Source organism: Micrasema longulum, unplaced genomic scaffold, assembly GCF_059751315.1.
Source record: "Micrasema longulum isolate JH-2025_06_02 unplaced genomic scaffold, ASM5975131v1 h1tg001853l, whole genome shotgun sequence".
In the NCBI taxonomy this organism is placed as follows: Eukaryota; Metazoa; Arthropoda; class Insecta; order Trichoptera; family Brachycentridae; genus Micrasema; species Micrasema longulum.
Genome location: NW_028279027.1, coordinates 51,466 through 67,671, shown reverse-complemented (window position 1 = coordinate 67,671; position 16,206 = coordinate 51,466). Strand labels below are relative to the sequence as shown.

The following is a 16,206-nucleotide window of genomic DNA, read 5'->3' as shown; positions in this document are numbered from 1 at the left end:
CAACCCCCTACGGAGTTATTAATAATAACATATTACAACAGAGATGAAGAACACTTTTGAAAAGGGAATACAGAATATATGTAATTACATAATTTGATTTTCTATGTTATTAGTTGAATGACAGCAGTTAAATATGTTTTCCACTTGAAATTAAATAATTAATAGTCTAACGATTACAGACACGAAAATTGCATAATCAATAGATTTACATACACAAAAATGTATATTCCTATCCTCAAACTTTGACAGAAGTAATTGTAACATTCATTTTTAGGCACCACAGCAAACGTTTACTATTTATCTCAGTAATAGTTCATAAGTTTCTGATAGAGGCCATTTATTACTAATAATGAAGATAGTTGTATATAAAATTCCATAATCATAAAGTTTCTCACACAAAAATTACACTGAACAAGTCAGAAAATGGAAGGTTAGAAAATTTTGTAGACAATACACCAAATTTATGCAAGGCCATTTAAATAGAATCACATACATATAAATATTATACAATACAAATTTCTCAATAAGATCTTTTGCTTAGTTATATAGTTTACAATCATGTTATTATATATACAACAATATAAGTTGGATTAGAAAGTGCACTAAAATTTTTATTAAAAATTTGAGCTAATGTTTATTAAGTTTTTTTTTTAAATATACATATAGAGAAAACTACAAATACAAGTCGAATGCTTACTTTCTGCAAATATATTTATTTCATTCGCTTAGTTCAACTCAAGGCATCCACATGTTCACTGCAAGTTATCAGATTCAGTTTTAAATAGTTCAAGATCGACCCAATTTTTTCATGTAACTGGCTGAAATTACACGTTTGTCTCGCTCCAAGGCCCTTATCATCGTGAATCAGTAGTTTTAGAATAAAATTTGTGTGAAGAAAGATGCATTCTAGATATGACAATATGATTTTAATGTCACAATAAAAGTTGGTGCTCTGGTGCTCAGGATGCAAGTACATTATATTCATTCTATTTTCTCATTTTTGACAGGTTCTGAATCAGACTGGCTTAAATTCAAAAAATTAATTGTTTGTTTTTCTCTGTTTACTAAATTACATTATTTCAAACATTTAAAATATTATACTGAATTCTTCTAGTGAAATAAGCTTTGAATAATATATCTTTCACGTTAAAATTTCACTTATAAATTCAATTCAGCAGAGTATCAGAATGTGAAAAGGCAATTCTTAGGCTTTTTTAACATCGAGCTGTTTTCTTAGAATTTGACAGGCTCTTTCTAGCAATTGATATCAAATGCATTGATGTATAATAAATCGATGCATTAATTCCTTATTAAATGCATTACAGTTTTATTATTACAGTTGCATTACATTACTGTGATTTTTGGCTACACCTGTCAGTGTTTTGTTCTTCCAGATAATTTTTTCACGTCCGCCCTGTGGTCGAATGGTTAGCGCGTTTGCCTACCATGCAAGAGGTCTCAATTGGAATTCCTGACACGGTCGAAATAAAATATTTATTTAAAAAGGCATTTTTACACAATATTTCATAGTCCCAGGACTGGCATCTAAAGCGTAAGACTGATTATCTTACCTCCGTATTACAAAAATTATCATTATACGCTGTAGTTGCACTGCCCTATGCATCATTAGTGTGGAAATATAAAAATACAAGAATGTTTATTTCAATGCATCATATTTTTTTATTTTTTTAATAATATGAGATAGGTAAGTAGGTACTTACATTCATTTTTGTGACATTATTTTGTTGATTAGAAAACTGAATTCTAAAATGTAAAGAATTATAAAATTCAGCACAGTTCTAAGAATGTTTTGAGTCCGACGAAAAAACAATGATTATAATAATTATGATCCAACAGTTTGAGAATAGGTTGCAAACTGCAGGATAAACGGAGTTACATAGGTATTAGTGCTTCTGATTAATGCATTAGCGGAACCAATTATTATAAATAAGTAGTATCTTTTTATTGGCTGCTTTCAAAACTGAGCAATGAATCAAAACTTCAAATCTCGATATTATTCGGCAATCAGTTGGGCCTTAACCGGTGTTTTTTTGTTAAAATAAACATAATTCATGGACAATATGGAAAAAAATAAAAAATCACATCATTTGCTTAAAAAATTAGTGCAGTAAATCCTTTAAAAACATTTTTAACAAAATAATATGACACTTAAATAATCGATACATATTTCAATAAAATTTTAATGCCTCTTACAATAATACGTACATAAACAAAGCTTTGGAAATCTTAAGTTCTCATAGCTACGAAAAGAAAAATACTGGTTGCTATTTCAACAGAATTTTACAATTTTTTTATGGGCAACTCAACATGAATATAGGCTACAACTGTGTTATATTGTATTTATGTTTTGTCCAAGAATTTTATTCATCAATGTTTTCTGTTTATTATTGGTTATTGAATCTAACGAGTGGACATGGAATGAATTCACATTTTCATAGAGATTTTACTTTTTTGATTTGCTCAAATATTAGGCATTTTACTGGTGTATCATTTTATTGTTTAATTTATTGTGTAGGTATCCATATACATTTTTGTTATCAGACAGAGTGAACATAAATATATATAGGTGCGTTTTGCAACAGTGTGAAGTGTTCAAACATGTTGATCTGTGGAATAATAGTTATATATTTAAATATATATGTGTACCTACAGACAGCAGCTATAAGCTCTATGAAAATATCATATAGTTTAGATGGAATATTACAACAACCAAAACTATTTGTAAAATGGTGTAATAGTTACCACATTATTTAACTACTCTATATATATGAGAGCATAGTTTGATTTCCGATAAGGGTAGTGTAAACTACGTACATAGTTTCTTTGGACATGAAGCTAATGATTTTGCTTTCACATAATAAATTACTAAGATTCCATGCAATCAAATCAAAGCAGTGCGCCATTAGATACAGATCTTACCCAAACAATATGAATATAATTGAAACCCAGTTTATTATCTGCAGATATTTCTAGGGATTTTGGATGAGAACTTAAGATTTGAACAGTGAATAAGATAATTAATAGTTTATCTTAGTGTATGCCACATGGCAGTTGCTTTCCTCGGTTGTTGGATCATCTGCGACCAGTGAAGCCCTTCCTGACCGGCCTCTGTAGCCCCAACACAGCACCAACCGACTGCCTGACCGCCACTTGACACACAAACCTGGAATGACATATCATTCTTCATTACTTTATCTTGTCGATTCCTACATTAACTGAAAAACCAACAAGGAGACCTATACAGTTTATTTAACTCTTAAAAGACTTTGCTAAAAATCTTTCTGTAAACAGTGCTGTAATGTCATGTTACATTTAGCAAAAGACAACTGATTTTGAAAAACAGATGAGTATGTATTTAAAAACAAAAAAATAACATACATATACATTGTTTAATAATCTATTTTCCCTAATTCATAAAAATAATTGTATAATTTAGGCCTGTTATAGCAAAATACGACTTCAAAATTAAAAAAAAAATAAGAGAAGTTTAATTGACGGTAATGTGAACTAAGTGACATTTTAAGTTAATCCATTACTTATGTTTTATGTTACATTTCTGTATCTGTAATCAGAAAAATCTAAAAACCTTATTCTGCTATATTTTGTTCTTTATGAACAAAACATCCATGTTGATTGAAAATATCATAATAATGGGCTCATATCAAATCTTGTATTCTATCATTAATATAATAAATGTATACACTAAATGCAGCACTAAGCCCATCTTGTGTTCCATCCAACCTAAGTTCCGGAACCTAACTTGTCAGTAAACGTCAAGCAGCGTAAAAAGGTGCAATATACAGCTTTAAATTCACAGTTAACTGGTATCGACAGTTAGTCTTTTTTACTCTACTATGCTTTTTGCGTGGCAATGTTCACGCGACAATGCTCATTTTTCAGAACATAATTTCAAAATGTTGTTCTATGAAGCGTCATCTATATTTAATTATACCTCAGTGTATTCTATGTAGACTTACGTTATATCATAGCCACACAAGAATTAAAGATAAGTCTGTCTGTCAAGTAGTCACTTAATTTGTCACTAACATAAAAGGCATTTGCGTGCTTCATTCACTAAATTCCATCGTCTGTATTTAGATATTGACCTTACAGATATTTTTAGATATTCTTTTAACTTTTCATTTTTTCTAATCTAATTCAAATTATTCACCTCAAGTGCTGCGTCCTGAATACTATTGGCTGACAGACTAAAGGTAAAGGCCTCGTTCCATACTGGATTATCTGTGTCCTTGTCTTTGCAGCTTGCGGTTTTCTTCTTTTTCACTCGCTTTCCAGACACCAACAAGTAAACTTTTACAAATGGATCTGCAATATATAAATCAATAATAAAATATTCTATTCACAGCTAGATTTTTCAATTGATCTAGTTTTGTTTGCCGGTGCATAATTTAAAAAAATGAATAGCAGGAAAATAGTAAATCAAGTTATCAATGTCTAGATTACAATGGGGAAATTCAGTGTTACAGGAAATTGGATCTAAAAAATGATTTCTTATTCGCAGCAAAAATTAGCGCATTTAACTGTACTGCGAAAATTCTCTAAAATGTATGAAAAAATAATAAACTACTTTAAATGACATCACAAGTTCTTCTAATTCAACCAATGATAGAGTATTGAGATATATTTCTGGTTTCCGGGAAGCTAACCCACCAATCAGGATAACTCACCGAAGAGAACTAGTGACGTCACACACGAAGAAATAAATAAATTACAAAACTTAAAAAAATGGTAGTGATGATAATTCGGTACATAAAAACAATTGGGTTAGTTTGGATAGTCTATTAACAAATGATGAGATAAAAAATAACTTCTTCATTACAGGAACACGAATCAAAGTTAGAAACAATAAGTGTACCAATTAGAAGAAACAGTCTCATTGTACAAAAGTTCTAAATTATACAAAGAAACAAATAAAATAGAAAGCCTTAAAGTATTTCAATTCAACTTTAAAGTTCAACTACCATTCCTGAGGTCCTAGGTTCGATTCCTGGCAGAGTGGACTAAAAATATTTGTTTTAAACGTGGTTCTACACTGCGATATTTCAGTGTTCCTGGACTGTCACCTGAAGCATAAGACTGATCATCTTACCTACCTTCTGTATTACAAAAATTATCAAGATACATTCCAATTGGAGTGCCAATACAGTGCCCTAAGCACCACTAACTGCGAATAGGGAAATAATGAAGATGATGAACTATGTAAACTATTGTAAGTTAAAAACATATTTTTTTTGGAATGGCTGATTAAAGTTGTTTAAAAATGTAATTTATAGATTATAATTCACTTATGTGACATGATTCACATCAAGTCCAATTATTCTATGAATGGGATAAAATAATGTATAATTTCAAATAACAGTATACGCTTTTGTAATTTGGAATTACACATTATTTGAATAAGAATTTATTTGTGGTTTGCACACTCCTGAAAAGTAGATTATTTTAACCACTGCCACTAAATGGGGAATAAATACATTAAACTTACGTAGCTGCTATCGATACATTATGCAAATCCTGGGCTCATTTTCTGTTATAAGACAAGTTTTAGCAGCACTGTTTCAATAAAATCTCTGTTTTGTGCTCAGGTCTAAATTACAACTGGAATATGTTTCGTCAACCCTTTTGTACAACTGCTACTGTTTTATCTTAGAAAGAGGATCTGCAGAAGTTTTTTACGCTGAACACCAGTTAAAAAAGAGTAAATATGGACATGAAATTTGATACCAAACTTTGATTTTTGAGTTAAGGTTATCATTGCTCTCCACCAGAAAGATAATTGCTGACTCTAATAGATTTCCCAAAATTACTGTCCTTGATAAATTTTTTTGTGCCCACACAGTTCACCGGATTCCGACGCATATTCTGTGTGAGTACAGCTAAAAATAATTATTCTGAGCGGTTGGACTTACTCCACACCACTCCTGATGAATTTAAGCAGTTATCCTTTCCATCAAATGGCTATCACCTCAATTCTCATATTTTCAACCCTTAAAAGACTGCGGTAAATAGTTATTTTGCGCACGGCGATGTAAGATCGTGTTACCACAAGCAAAAGACGGAGTATTCTAAAGTTCAGACATTTGAAAAAAAACATGGAGACATACTGTTATAAAAATAAACATATAATTTAGCCCTATTTTACCAAAATAAATTAAAAATCATATTGATGCCGCTCATATTACATGCGTGCGTCTCCCATCACTGTCCATAACTGACTGAATCTGTTTCACACAACACCGGCCACAGAATAGATTCTCTATCTTCCTTATTATGAGTTCTATCTTTGTGCTCTCTCTTATACAGATGTATTGCTGTATTGGCGGACATTCATTCTTCACGAGCAAGTAAGAGCCTTCCGGGCGTTTTATAAATAAATATAAAGGCAGCAACATCATTTCTTCTGTCATCTTTCCCTTACAGCTGTCTGACTCCTTCCTCCAAACAACAAAATAATATTTCCAGTGTATTGCTAATGTATATTTGGTTTTAATTATGTGAAAACAAAAAGATGGTGCTGACCAAAAGATTCCTTGGTATCGGGACATGGCTGGAGGAGGTTCCTGGCCTTGAGGACCACGGCCGTTAGACGCTGTGCCGAGGGCAAATAGCTGAGGGATAGCAGCAGCTCTTGGAGCTCCTCCGGGGGGCGCTTCTGGCGCGACAGCTCCCCCCACACCTCTACGCCCCCCGCCACACTCAGCCCATCCAGGGCCACTCGGACCTCACCTGTCACTTCATTACGAGAATACCTGGAAATGCATTTATTTACTTTATTTTTTCATTATATTAAAAATACATTTAAATCCAATTTATATTTGAAGCACTAACTTTGTAGTTATTCATTATATAATTAAATTTAAAATACTTTGTATCTAACCACCTATATTGAAGATATTTTTTTGTTTGTTTAATGTACCTGTAATCAAAGATATACCTACCTGTCCTTTTTTTTAAAAAATCTTTAAACAAAAAAAAACATTTTTCTAACTTTAAAATTTTTAGATGCCATTTAATAATTTATTTTTTACACAATATGTTGGCGTATTCATTGAATGAAACCATTGTGTTATAATATGTACATATAAACTTTTTATGCTTTTTTTTATTGTTTATCTACTGTATATTATTTGAAGTGTTTATTTCTACACAATATGTATTTTTTGTAAAGTAAATAATAATAAAAAAATAAACTAACTTTTTTAACTAATTTTTGTTTAAAATATTTTAATTTAATTACTAATGTACATTTGAAACTGGTAGGTAATTAAATAAATATTAAGTGGTCAGAAACAAAGGAGATATTATTTGTCATTGTTTTAAGTATATTCAAATGTTTGTAGACAGGCTGGAGTTATTAAAAACTATCTGGTATAAAATTTGAAAGTGTTTTTAGGCGTTGCCTAGTGGAACGTGAAATAACTTAGCCTGATGAATCTCACTTACACAGTGTGTAAAGTGGCCACTTAAACCAGCCAACAACAGGTCATAAACCCTCTAAATGCCCAGACTTTCATATTCCCTTCTCAAAAGTGTTTTCACTCTCTGTTGTAATAAATTTTAAAGATATTGTGTGTTTACTAGTGACCGACCGATGTTTCGGTTTTAACCAGTTTGGACAATGAAATGAGTTTCGGCCGCGGTTTCAGTTTCAGTCAAAAATTGTCCGAAACTTCGGCTCGACCTGCGGTCAGGATGTGTCGAATTATGTTTGGCTGTACTCAGATGCATTTTGTGGCTCGTGACCCGTGATTTGTTGACTATAATTAGTAGTTCTAAGATCATTTATATTTTTGTAATTCCTTTATAGTAGAAAAATATCGACCGACATTTTGAAAAAATACAAGGACTCTTCACTGTACTCTGGCCAGGCGAAAACTGAATAGAAAGCAGAGGGAAAGCATCCTTTATACAATGGAATCATTTAAAAGAAGAAACTATTCATCATTTCTGAAGAAAATTTTTTTTTTACCTTGGATCATAAAAAACCGTCATAACTTTTGCATCAACCTAATATAATTTGAATATTGTGGATGTTACTTACCGATCATAATCATACACTTGAAGTAGAAGAGTCTTATCTGAGAGCTCATCATGAGAAACTGGGAACTTGAAGTGCTGGTCAAAGAATGGGTTGGGGTCATTTCTGTGTACTGGAGTCTGCCGGGAACGGTTGTCTACTTCGGGTAGAAGTGACACTCTCACATAAGGATCATTGAAGCCACCCTGATCACTTCCAGCTAAGTCGTGGGCTGAATGAAAAATAACAGTTTTATCAAAGCTTCGTTATACTAATAATTATTTTTAAAGACTATCAATTTTACATAAATTTATTTATTTTATTAACATTTATTTATTTATTTATTTAACATTGATAACATTACATAGTATCCAATTCATCATCAATACATTACAAAATATACATCACAGATTTTAATAATAGAAAAAAAAAAGTAATGTAAATGGAACATAAGTACGTATAAAAAATTCAGAATTGCCTTCCTAAGAGTAATCCCACTGTCATGAAATATATCGATATCCGAGGCGCTACGATCAAATAACACAATTGCTCTACCTACCGGAATAGCCATTGACAGGTTGGTTTTGAATCGTTATAGGTCAAACTGTGTTGCCTGTGTTGCCATTGTCGAAGATAATTATTAGGGACAAATGAACCAAATTCATTCAGAATATCTGAATTATGTATGCGACCACCAACAACAAATTAAGATCTAAATAACTCCCTAGAGAGGAAATTTACCCTGCCTACAAATTGATATAATCAAAACATTGTGCATAATCAAAATTCATACTAACAGAATAATATATAATACACATAAGTAATTAAACAATTGGGTGGTGTAGCAATATTAATATTATGTAGCTTAAGTTTGTTATTTAATTCTTTATTAATTCAATTAAATAATTTATTTCATGATATTCAATTGAATAAACCAATTGATAAATTATTTAATTTTCAATATAATATATCAATCATAGTTTAATACTGCATATAATAGTAAATATATGAGCCGTATTCTGTACACCTGAGATTTAAACTGTTTACATGAATCATATTTATGATTTAGACTAATTTACATGAATTTATTATTTAATTTTGTATTTACTGTTGTAATTAATCACTTCCTGTATATTTTGTTTTTATATTTCTTAATTTCCTGTACTGTTTTCATATAATTATTAAAAACAATAATTTTGAATACTTTTACTACCTTCAATCAGGTGCACGGAGAAGTCAGACCGATCAAAGTCATACTTCAGCCTCATGTGTAGTCGGCCCAGTGAAGGACCCTGCAGGACTCCATCCGGGGCCCCCAGGAACAACGGGCCCTCCCTTTTAGTGTAGAGGTCCGGTTGTAGAGTTCCTAGAGGGCTCGCGGGGGGCAGAGGGCTATTGCTTTCCACAAGAGAGTTACTTCGGTCTATTCTGTATAATAATAACAAAAATAAAACAAATTAGTTAGAATACTTTGATGAAATTAGAGAATCAAAAGCCTTCAATCCCGATAAATATTTTATTGATGGCAGATCTGTGGATGCATGAAATGGTCTGCCTCAAGAGATAATTACGCCACCATCTGTTAATACATTAAAAAACAAATCAAACATATATATATGAAGTGAAATAAGCTTACTAGAATGAGAAGATAGGGGCATCTCTTATAATTGTATAATAATAATAATACTTATTCAAACGAGACATTTTTAATGATTCTTTACCGACTGGGTTAGGTATGGTGGGAGAAGCCACAAATGTACAAATATTTACATATAGTAGTCTACCTTTGTGATATTATTATTCTTTAAAGTAGGTGTCAGTGCTATAGAAGTTTCTGACGTCACTGCAATCTGTGAAGATCTGTGGTGACGGGTCTCTGTGAATAGTTCTCACCCTCCAAGCCCAGGCTTTTAAAGAGCCCGGTAACTATGTTGAAGGCGATAGTTTATATTTCGCTAAATCTCATCCAAGCCCGGATCTGTTAAGTATCGGGCTATTAGGTAATGGGCGAACTCTTTAACATCCTCAGGTTTAACAAGTGATTCTCCGAGGATACGGCTTCTTTTATGATATTTATAAAGCACCACATTCACATAAAATATGTATAGGTGTTTCCTCATTTGCACTGCAGAACCTACATCTAGAACTTTCAGAAAGGTTCATCTAGCAATATTTTTGTTCAATCCTTGTGATATATTTGTTCTCCAAATCACCATCATTATTCCCATTTTCGCACCCACTGATGCAAAGGGCACAGCATTGGTAAACTAAATGCTGCTTATTTCCACTGTTCCTTTTTCAAAAATTTTACCTGAGAGCAAGACCTTTTGTCTTTTAGAGGTGAGTAAGACCATGTCACGTAGAGGATAAGTATCACTTGATCTGTATCACTAAAGTGACCGAATCTTTTACGTGGTTGAATTGAACTAATGTACCTATCGCTGGCTTAGTCAGCTTATTTTTTCATCTGTCTTCATGTCTCCGCATTTTTCGCAACTTTGTATCTTTCGCACCTTCGTATCTTTTGTATCTTCGTGTCTTTCGTGTCTCTAGTTCGTTTAGTTATTTTGTTTGCATGAGCGGAATATGTATGAACTTTGGCTGGTTTATCAACACCATGTTCTGTTATTGTCATTTTATAATATTGATCTTTACGCAATATTGGACACCCGTAGAAAACAGATATATGTATTATTTTATTTACCAAAAGAACGTTCATACTATAGTTCGGCGCTCTTCTCGTTCGTGAACTAGATGACCGAGATGTGATAAACGTGTCTTTAGTTTTATGCATCTCATTAGTCTATGTGAGAGCCTTCTATAACCTCACATTATTGTTGTATGTTGTAAAAATAATATTTAAAATAGATAAACAAAATGGTGAATATTACAGTGTGAAAAGTGATCATTGAAACCAGCAATGATGTCTCCCAATTCCCAATCCCAATTATAGTATACGTATCAATTTGCCTCATCAAAGGATCAGAGCGGGCAGATAGAAAACTTAATTTGCAAAACAAAAATATTTTTATTTGAAAAATGTCGTAATGCGAGGATCAATAAATAAATATGTTTTTTTTTCATGATAAAAATTACCTCGGCGGTATTAGCAGCGGAGACAGGCAGCGGGGGGCCCTCGGGCTGGGCGGGCAGGGCTCTCCCAGCTGGGGGGCGCGGGCATCCAGAGAGGCGGCGCGCAAGGGGGACGGGGAACGCTGGGACAGGGGGGTGCTGGGGGTCCCCTCCAGCACGCTACGCCCGTCTGGCCCGAAGGTCCTGATCTGGGGAGACGATCCACGGTGCTGAAAAATAAACATTATTGAATAAATAAATAACTTATATTTTCATCTCTATAAAAGAAAAAGCAATGTTCATATGTGTGTCCTCGATAAACAGAACCGATTTACGTGCGGTTTTCAGCGAAATGGATAAACTTTTAAGTAGGAAATAGTTAGGAGCGTAAATTGTTTTTTCATCGCTCGCGGGGCTGCATTCGCCGAGAATGCATGTACAAAAAAATGGGAGGATGTTATTTTTATGTGCATAAAATATTGTTTTTGAATGTTAACAAACAACATTAGTTTTTTATTTATTTATGCTTTATTAAGTTAGTTCATAACATCTTAAGAAGTAATATAATCTTTTAATAACATTACATTTTTTCTATCAAAATTTCTCAAAAACATACTTTTTCAAATTAATCTTAAATATTTCGATCTTTTTTTTATTTCTTCGGGTAACTCATTGTACAGCTTCAATCCCTTGTACAATGAGTTTTGAGATTCTGTTTTTCTCCTCATTGGTAATCTTATCTTTTTTTTATCCCTTGTTTCATATGTATGACATTGTTGGTTAATTTTTTATTTTATTCATCCCTTTAATTATTTTATGTATGAAAACTGCTACATTATACTTTATTAATTTATTTTATGGCTGTAGTAGTTGGCGCATTCGCAAATTCAAATTTAAATATCGATCCCAATCGGATTATTTCCTAAAACTCTTTATAATCTCTACTTATTTATTTATTTTTTACAAAATTTTTAGTAATACTAAAATAATAATAACTGACATTCAATACATTTTGAAAATCGAATTCCTAAATAAAATACACTCACAGGAATGTATTTTATTCACCAACAGTGGTGAGAAGAGCAGAGTTTGACATTTGCAAAAAGAATTCAATATTTGAAAATGATTTATTTTATGTTTTGAAATTCAAACATAAACAAGTACTTGAGTACCTCATTAAATTAAATTATTTAATATTAATTATAAACAAATATTGATTAAAATTATAAAAAACAAATCGGTTCAGTTTTGGGGTGTGAAAAACGGAACAGCGATACGTCGATTTTAGTTAGGCAAAATTAGTCCGACGTGCAGTTGTTTTCATACAGTATTGGGGAGGCATTTGCGACAGATTGATAGAAAAACAGTGTTCAAATACCTATTCATCACAATGAGAGGGATCGCATATCTTTTTAACATCGATCCTGTATATAGGAATGACGAACATTTTATGTTGACGCTGTCTAAGGTAATTAACAGGTACTTAGCTATTGCTCCGCACAACTCCAGGAGCTCAATCACAGATGGCTATCGACATGCTAAAAAACGTGCTAAGTATTTGAGCGATCACCACGAACAATCATGAACACGCTGAAGTTAAAGCGGTCGCATTGCAAAACGCCATAGATAAGTTCCGTATCCGTAGTCCGTGGTCAAACGTCAAATCAAAAAAGTCAACACGCGTGTAATCTCGTGCCGGTTTGTTATTTCGTTTTCAAGTTACAAACAATTACTATGGCGACTGCTTTTCTTAACATTTGGCTTGCCGACCGCCGGCTAAATGCATCGAGAAAAATTGAAAGAAGGCGTGTGCGAGATTCAACCAATCCTCTTGAACTGACCGAAGTTGAATTTCGTTTTGCAACGCGACCGCTTTAACTTCAGCGTGTTCATGATTGTTCGTGGTGATCGCTCAAATACTTAGCACGTTTTTTAGCATGTCGATAGTTATCTGTGATTGAGCTCCAGGGCTGGTATTCCAAACGCTCTCGCGGCCGTATTATCTCGTGTATTTACGTACAAAATACACGAGAAAAACTGTTTTCTCTTGCCGCGAGAGTGGTTCAGAATAACACCCCAGGATATTCGACAATACCGCTAATCGAAAGAAATGCATAGTTAAATAGATACACATATATTTTGGTCCTCAAACTATTGTAACCCAGCTGGCATCATTCCTTTTCGCACCCTATTGTAAAGTTAAATGAATATTTATGTCACTAACTTTGTGATTTTTTCATGATAAATCATTTAACTACGTACTTCGTTTGTGTAAAACCACCATTTTGGTGAATTTTATTTTATTAACATATACGGCAAATCTGCCTTTTACAAACATTTATAATTACTAACATATTTGGCTTATTATATTTTTAAAAAAAAAACAAATTTCTTAATACTCAAGGATTATAAAAAAAATTAAACCTAAAAATTATGCAAGATTTACATTTTAAAAAATTAACTTAAAAATTACACAGCATATTCAGTAGAAAGTTTAAATACTAAAATATTATACAGTAATACAAGAAAATTGTAATTACATAATACATATCTAAAAACGCTACGATTAACAGTATTATAGATACGTATAACCGGAAATTTAACGACATAGATATATGTACCAAAAATATTAAATTAATCAAAACTGCCATAGGTAATAAATTGTCTTTGTCCGCATCCTCCTCTCCGTTGCTCTCTATCCCTGAACAAATATAAGTTTTATAGTGAGCAAATCTTTTAATATAGTTATGTATCCCCGTACTGCGGGCCAACTGTTTGTGACACCTGATTTTTATAATCCAAATTATTTCTATTAAACTTATATGTTATTCTTATTTATATATTATGTAGGTGCATATAATATGCATTTGAATCAACGTTCGCGTATTGTCAAACCTTATTTTTTTGTTGTCATTATTTCGTATTTACTGCATTTTGTGGTTACCTACCGTATTGTATAGGACTTGTCGCACATTATTCATTCGATGTGTATCAGTTGAATTTTAAAATAAAATGCTTTTTTTTTCAGAATACGGTTTTGAAATTTAACATACTTTAAAAAAATAAAAAATACAATTTATATCATTTCGTCATTTGAATTTCAACAAAAAGGTTTCTAACTTTTTACCAAGCTCTTTATTGTACCATTTTTAATACAATTTACAAGTTTTAAACAATTATTTTTTTATACTTACGCACCCACACTCACGCACCCTCTCCTTCATTCATTCCCACACCCACATGTATCTTCTCCCTCATTCATTCACGCAAACACACATTCACATACACATGAATACAAACGTCACACAAATACAATTACTAAACTTCTTTTCTTATATATTATGGGTCATTATATTTACAGTGGATTTTTTAAATTGGCTTTAGCATTGTTAAGATTTTTCTACTTATTTTGTTTATGTAATAGCTGAAAAAATCCCAAATAAAATAAAATAAAATAAATAAATAATTTATCACTATATCAGCGTTTTCGCTCTCTATCTCGTTCATCTGTTACATAAAGGTGAGGTGTTTAGTCTCACGCTTCAGGTTCAGGGACAATCAAACAAATATTTCACGTCAACCCTGCCAGGAATCGCGGTAGGCGAATGCGCCAACCGTTGCACTTCAAATCCAACTTATCCCTACTCGATTCCATTTTTCATGATTTTTAACTGAGAGAAAGCCCACGTCCAGCTCTGGTTCTATTTCACACACATAGTTGTATTTTTAATGCATCTGGACACAGACAACCTAATTAATAATACAATAGCTATGTATTTTGTCAATTTTTTAAAACTAAATATCGAGTTCGATTCATTTAGGAATCAAATCGAGGAAAATTAACATTTTCGTTATTATTACACATTCTAACTAATAAAACGCAAGTGTTTTAATCACTTTTTGATAAAAATTTGATTAAATGTAATATGAATAACGATTACCTAGGTTTAAATTCGTTGAAAACATATTGTTACTTAATCTTCTAATGAGATAATCTTTTGAAACTTTTTCATGTTTTAATTGAAAAGTTTTCCCTTTATCCGAGGAGGCTTTTTATTTCAATTCGCCGACAGCCTTTGACGAAGAAAGGTTTCTTGTAATTATTTAATTAAGGTCAAGAGTTTTCGTCAACAAATTAAGAACAACCCAAAAGAAACCGTAGAATTTCTCTCCATTAAAAACAATGTAACAGCCATGTAAATTGATAATGAATTGTTTAAACATTAATTAGACTAAAATGAATAGCAATGAACTGTTGAAGATTTAGCTTTTAATTCGTAATTGCTTTTTAAAGTAATTTATATAATGTTTTTTAAACAGAAAATGATCGTAATACTTTTTTAACGCCGACAAAGTAATAACGTAAATTACCATTACTTACATAAAACAAATTAACCTTTCCGAGCCTGAACGTCGCCTTGTCGGCCTCGTGATGTAGTGGTCAGCGCCTTCGCCTGCCATGCAAGAGGTTTCGGGTTTGATTCCCGACATTGTTGGTGCGAAATATTTATTTAAAACCAAGTTTTAACACAAAAATACTTCATAGTGCCTAAACTGGCACCTGAAGCATAAGACTGATCATATTTTCTTCATGTTAACGAAATGATCAAGATACGCTGCGATTGGTGTATCAATGCAGTGACCTATGCACCATTCGGTGTGAAAAAGGGAATGAAGAAGAGCCTGAACGTGAAAAAAATCCGCGATTTCCTGAAGGGGACAAGGAATACCCCAACTAAAATTCTATGAATACAACTTTAAAAAAATGTTGTTATGCTTGTCATGGTAGGGTTAAAAACTGTTGCAAAATGTTTTCATAAAATACCGTTGCGAGAGGATGCTATATGACAACGCGCTGCTCTCAATGTAACACGTTTAACAGCACTGATCTAACGTCGCACCACCTGTGGAGGTACAGCAGGTAATTGGAAGGGAACACGAATGTAAAATGTAAAGCATGAAATGCGGGTTTTTGGGGTTATGGCAGTATATAACAGAAGTTATCGATAGTATTCCTGGTCGATTACCTTTCTATTCCATCTTTCCCTTGACTCATTTTTATGGTACCTACTTAC

The 16,206-nt window shown here is 32.5% G+C and overlaps 1 protein-coding gene across 1 annotated transcript in view; it reads right to left on the bottom strand.

Annotated features, from left to right (window-relative positions):
• Positions 1-1,675: 1,675 nt before the first annotated feature.
• Sytbeta (Synaptotagmin beta) overlaps positions 1,676-16,206 on the bottom strand; it is a 48,955-nt gene continuing 34,424 nt past the window's right edge. The window contains exons 4-9 of the mRNA XM_088238278.1: positions 11,156-11,361; positions 9,273-9,487; positions 8,084-8,291; positions 6,562-6,791; positions 4,193-4,347; positions 1,676-3,184 (exon numbers count right to left, since the gene is read on the bottom strand). Coding sequence (XP_088094404.1) covers positions 3,047-3,184; positions 4,193-4,347; positions 6,562-6,791; positions 8,084-8,291; positions 9,273-9,487; positions 11,156-11,361 — 1,152 coding nt within the window. The 3' untranslated portion in view covers positions 1,676-3,046. The remainder of the gene's footprint in view (positions 3,185-4,192; positions 4,348-6,561; positions 6,792-8,083; positions 8,292-9,272; positions 9,488-11,155; positions 11,362-16,206) is intronic.